At 42.4% G+C, this 6,000-nt stretch overlaps 1 protein-coding gene across 1 annotated transcript in view; it reads left to right on the forward strand.

Moving 5' to 3' along the window:
* The window catches only part of crb2a (crumbs cell polarity complex component 2a), a 30,916-nt gene extending 28,256 nt beyond the window's left edge, over nt 1–2,660 (forward strand). The window contains exon 13 of the mRNA XM_071466079.1: nt 293–2,660. Coding sequence (XP_071322180.1) covers nt 293–514 — 222 coding nt within the window. The 3' untranslated portion in view covers nt 515–2,660. The remainder of the gene's footprint in view (nt 1–292) is intronic.
* Nucleotides 2,661–6,000: the final 3,340 nt, after the last annotated feature.

A 6,000-nucleotide genomic window follows, 5' to 3' on the forward strand; every position in this document is an offset into this window, starting at 1 on the left:
TATTATACTGGTCAAAAACAGGGGCAGCACGGTGGTACAGTGGTGCTGTCGCCTCACAGCAAGAAGGTCCTGGGTTTGAACCCCGGATACTCCGGCTTCCTCCCACAGTCCAAAGACATGCTTTGTTTTAATAATGAAATTTTGAAAAGTCCATGTGATTTATATATTTAGGTTGTATTTTCACTGAAGCGTCAAATTTCATACCACAAATGGAGCAATGACAATAGCTTTTTGGCCATGTTAGAGATGGATGGATGTAGATCAGTAAGGCATAATCTCTGTTCCTTTGCAGAAACAAGCTCATAAACAGGGCATCCCGTGGCTGGTGGTTGCCATCCCACTGCTCTGCTTCTGCGTGTTGATACTGATCATCAGCTTGACCTTCATGGTGCTAACGGCGAGAAAGAAGCGCCAGTCGGAGGGTGCGTACAGCCCCAGTGCTCAGGAGCTGGCCGGAGCTCGGCTGGAGATGGACAGCATGCTCAAAGTACCGCCAGAGGAAAGACTCATCTGACACAGGAGGGGGTCGGAGGTGATCCAAGCACCGCCGGCAGGTGCATGACTAACTGTGAAAACGTAGTGAGTTCCTGGGCCGACCTGAAGGAGAGATACTGTAGGACACAGCCCCCTGCTGATGGAGACTAGGTGCTGACCTAGTGCTGCTGTCATTAAAGAAACGTGCTCAGCCTTGTTCCGCAGGTGATGTGAACAAGGAAGTACAATCTACTGTATAACCCTGTCTGTCAATGGCAGCCTCAGCCTGCTGTAATAGTGCACAGACGACAATTTAAGGGCTTTACTAAGAATCATGCACAGTCAACAGCTATAAACACAAAATGGTGACCTCTGGTGTTTCCATAGTCACAGCATCAGGGCACAGCTACGGTGCTGCTGGAGACTGGACTGTATTTATTGGGACCCCCATCATCAGTATATGTTAGAAGCCCCACCAGCATCCAGTACAGTCCAGCCTCTAGATGCTGGTCCAAGAAAACTCAGAGTGACCCCCAATTTATTTGTCTAGATTTACGTGTGACAAATACCGTCCCACTCAAAAGATGTGGTGTCTTAAACAGAGTTCATTACACCAATGAGTGTATTTGTTTAATTAAGAGAGAGCACAATGGAAACAGACTGATGCACATGAAGAATGTGACTTAACGTCACTCGTCTCTTCCAGTGAAGAGATCAGGTCTGTTAGGAGGAGGCTGGAACCTTCCTCACATTACCCATGAACAGACAGAAATGTTTGCCACCTGGTTTTCCATTGTTTCTTTTATTGACCTCATCTTCTGCAATGGTTTATTGGAGAATCAGCTCCACTTGCTGTTTAACTTCATGAAACCAACTCCTGACATGAACAGAACAGTATTGGTCGTGGAACTTTGGAAACAGCTAAACATGTGGTGGCTCTAACAGCTGCACAGACTGCATCTTAAGAAAACACATGCAAGCATGCAAAACAAACACATTCAGAAAACATGTTCATCAGTTTGACAACACAGGCACTGCAAATACTCAAAACACAATTAAATACACAAACATGTCACAAGTAGCACAGATGCTGTATATCATAGTACTATAATACTATAACACATGGATTATAATACATCCATGCAAGTGCGTCCCAGCCAAGTTCATCCGTTTTTTATGTCCCCTGGAAACACTTGTGTGTATTTGCAGCACGTGTTATTAAATTGATAAGGGTGTTTCCTGAATGTGTTTATGTCTTGTCTGTTTACATGTGTAAGTTGCAGTGTGTTGAGCTCTCAGGGCCGCAGTATACACAGGATACTACAAGGTACATTGGTATGTAGGGTCAAAGAGGGCAGTCTGTCCCCATCCCTGAAAAGCTGTCGCAACCACATAACCTATGCGGTGTCAAGACTTACACTTTCTCATCCCGACAACAGAGACAAGGGAACACACAATGTTTTGGACTCATGAAATAAATGGCAGCATGTGGTGAATTTGTGTGCATCAGAGGAGGCACAAAAAACAGAGTGAGGATGGTTGTGTAAGGGAAGGAAGTAAACTGGAGAGCAGAAGTGAAAAAATGTATACAAAAACAGACAAAACATCTAATGCATATTTTAAAATGTTCTTTTATTTTCAGTTGAAGCGCAAGTTGTTGTGTTAGGAACACAGAACAAAACCTGACATTCTCGTAGCCTGTGCAGTGTGAATGTTTTTCTGACTTTTACCTTTGGCTGTTTTGGAGTTTTAGCGCCTCGCCTGCACAAATGGAGAGTCTGCTCATGTTTTTCTCGGCCTCTTCAGAAGCAACTTCACATGTGTTTACAATCAATGTAGACCATATGAAACCCAGAGATGAAGATGAAACAAACTGCTTCTGTGGATGTGACGTTGTCAGTATGTTGGAGAGACTGCACCAAATTAAATGAGGAATTAATGACTTACTGTATCCTCAACTGTATGTTTAGGAGGAAAAAACATGAGATAGCCTGTAACACACTTTAATGTGAAAAATGCAATGTACAGTATTAGTTTTTTTCATTCATAGCGCATTTAATAAGAATTTAGGTCTTGGCTGCACAGAGTGTCACTGTTTTCTTGTTTTCTTTTTTAATGTACAAAATCCAGGATGTTTTATTAATGATGTATTATAAAGATGCAATAAAGTGAAATGTTCTTAAGGGTCTCATCTTCAAACACGTCCAAACCTACAGCCTCATGTATTCAGTCCATGTGAGGAAACTGAAACCATGCAGACTGCACAAAGAAGAGTCTGTGCTATCTTAGAAATATAATAATAATTTGAAAGACTTTGAGAAAATATGCACGTTTTCTCACAGCCAGTGTATAAGATGTATTAATTCATTTGGGGTAACCCGGGGATATTATTCCATTATAACTAAAGAAAAGAAATGTAGAAAGATTAACTAGGAAAACATGCAATACTTGGTATTTGTGATTCTTTAGTGTCAGGGGTCTCAAACTGGTCCAGGGTCCTGATCTGACTTCACACAGACTTTGACTTACACTCATTTCCTGGAGATTAACCTTAACCAGAACTACTAGTTGCCTAACCCTAACTTTTACCTAAACCTTAGAGTTCCTCTACAGACATGTTTTAAGTATAAAAATACTGTGATTAATATTTTATTTAACATGGTTTTACCACATAAAAAAGAAAAAAAGAAAAAAAAACTCTGATAGGGGCTGTTCAGGCCTTGGCCCCGCGCACCACCTGCTGGAGCAGGTGTCCAGGTGACAGAGCAGAGAGGATGAAGATGTTAGAGGAGGAAACATCAGAGACTCAGCTTCATGTTGGAGCCTCAGTCAGACCCAGACTCAGATGAGGAGTCTGTTGAGACCAGAATCAGAGACTAGCAGACGGATCAGAGCGGTTAGCATCTTTTATCTGTTTATGTTGTTTGTTAGCTTGTAACTGGCAGTGGCTGACACAGTGTCAGTGGTTGTGCTAGTGCTAACTCTGGCTCTCTGTACTGACAAGGTTTCAGGTTTATTTGGCCCCGTCCCTACAAGTTGACAGGATTGGTTCCTTAGGTTCTATGACATATGAATCCCTGAATCTGTTTTTATGAGACTGTCATTGCTTCACTGCAGTTCAAGGTGGAAACACTCAGTCATGGTGTTGACTGGTTATTTCACTCATCATGTCTTTATTTTATTAAACACACCTTATGGACATGTTAACAAAGGGGGTCTTTAACCAAAGGAAGACAAGTCCCCATATGGTAACTGTGTAAATAGATGTAGGTCCCAGTGTGTGTGTGTGTATGTATACGTATATATATATATATATATATATATATATATATATATATATATATATATAGACAGCAAATGGGTTGGACAAGACCCTCCCCCAAAATAGGGCATGGTTATAGTGCATCCAGAAAGTATTCACAGCGCTTCACTTTTTCCACATTTTGTTATGTTACAGCCTTATTCCAAAATGGAATAAATTCATTTTTTACCTCAAAATTCTACACACAATACCCCCATAATGACAAAGTGAAAAAAGTTTGCTTAAAACTTTTGCAAATTTACTAAAAATAAAAAAACAAAACTATAACATGTACATAAGTATTCACAGCCTTTGCTCAATACTTTGTTGAAGGACCTTTGGCAGCAATTACAGCCTTAAGTCTTTTTGAGTATGATGCTACAAGCTTGGCACACCTGTTTTGGGCAGTTTCTCCCAGTCTTCTTTGCAGAACCTCTCAAGCTCCATCAGGTTGGATGGGGAGCGTCGGTGCACAGTCATTTTCAGATCTCTCCAGAGATGTTCAGGTTCAAGTCTGGGCTCTGGCTGGGCCACTCCAGGACATTCACAGAGTTGTCCCGAAGCCACTCCTTTGTTATCTTGGCTGTGTGCTTAGGGTCGTTGTCCTGTTGGAAGATGAACCTTCGCACCAGTCCGAGGTCCAGAGCGCTCTGGAGCAGGTTATCATCAAGGATGTCTCTGTACATTGCTGCAGTCATCTTTATCTCGACCCTGACTAGTCTCCCAGTACCTGCTGCCGAAAAACATCCCCATCATGCTGCACCCACCATGCTTCACTGTAGGGATGGTACTGGCCAGGTGATGAGCGGTGCCTGGTTTCCTCCAGACATGACACTTGGCATTCAGGCCAAAGAGTTCAATCTTTGTTTCATCAGACCAGAGAATTTTGTTTCTCATGGTCTGAGAGTCCTTCAGGTGCCTTTTGGCAAACTCCAGACGGGCTGTCATGTGCCTTTCACTGAGGAGTGGCTTCCGTCTGGCCACTCTACCATACAGGCCTGATTGGTGGAGTGCTGCAGAAATGGTTGTCCTTCTGGAAGGTTCTCCTCTCTCCACAGAGCAATGCTGGAGCACTGTCAGAGTGACTATCGGGTTCTTGGCCACCTCCCTGACTAAGGCCCTTCTGCCCTGATCGCTCAGATTGACCGGGCGGCCAGCTCTAGGAAGAGTCCTGGTGGTTCCAAACTTCTTCCATGTATGGATGATGGAGGCCACTGTGCTCATTGGCTGCAGAAATGTTTCTGTGCCCTTCCCCAGATCTGTGCCTCCATACAATCCTGTCTCAGAGGTCTACAGACAATTCCTTGGATTTCATGGCTTGGTTTGTGCTCTGACATGCACTGTCAACTATGAGACCTTATATCGACAGGTGTGTGCCTTTCCAAATCATGTCCAATCAACTGACTTTACCACAGCTGGACTCCAATCAAGTTGTAGAAACATCTGAAGGATGATCAGTGGAAACAGGATGCACCTGAGCTCAATTCTGTTTCATGGCAAAGGCTGTGAATACTTATGTACATGTGATTTTTTTTGTTTTTTATTTTTAGCAAATTTGCAAAAGTTTCAAGCAAGTTTTTTTCACTTTGTCATTATGGGGTATTGTCTGTAGAATTTTGAGGTCAAAAATGAATTTATTCCATTTTGGAATAATGCTGTAACATTAAAAAAATGTGGAAAAAGTGAAGCGCTGTGAATACTTTCCGGATGCACTGTATGTGTAAGCATGCTAATCATGTACTACCACAGACAACCCGTTTACACCTAACATTAAACTTCAAGTTTGCATTGCGATTGGATCTCTGCCAGGTGTAAATGCAATCTATACAGCGTGACCACATTCTTAAGAAAAAAAATCTGCCCAGGAAGCTGAAAGGTCACCTAACTTCACCTCTTTCTGCCAGTTTAAGCAAAGACCTAGTAAAAGCTACAAAAAGTGATTTTAAAATCAACATGTATTGGTGTTTCTTTCCTTCATCTGGGATGTCTAATGTCCACTGACATGTCTGCCTGCCCTGCCAAAACCATCTGCATATTGACATCCAATCACAATGTAGGCACAATCAAATAATGAGAGTATATTTAAGACCCATGGATCAGCTTTCATTATCCAGGTACTCAGATACAGAACACCAGGTGCTAAATGAGGCACGATCTTCTGGTTAGTTCACCACAAACTGGACCAGAGTTCACTTGAAAGTCGACACACTTTCCTTTTCATGTGG

This window comes from Trachinotus anak, unplaced genomic scaffold (genome assembly GCF_046630095.1).
Source record: "Trachinotus anak isolate AG129_WGS33_773 ecotype Australia unplaced genomic scaffold, CSIRO_AGI_Tana_v1 ptg000028l, whole genome shotgun sequence".
Taxonomy (NCBI): Eukaryota; Metazoa; Chordata; class Actinopteri; order Carangiformes; family Carangidae; genus Trachinotus; species Trachinotus anak.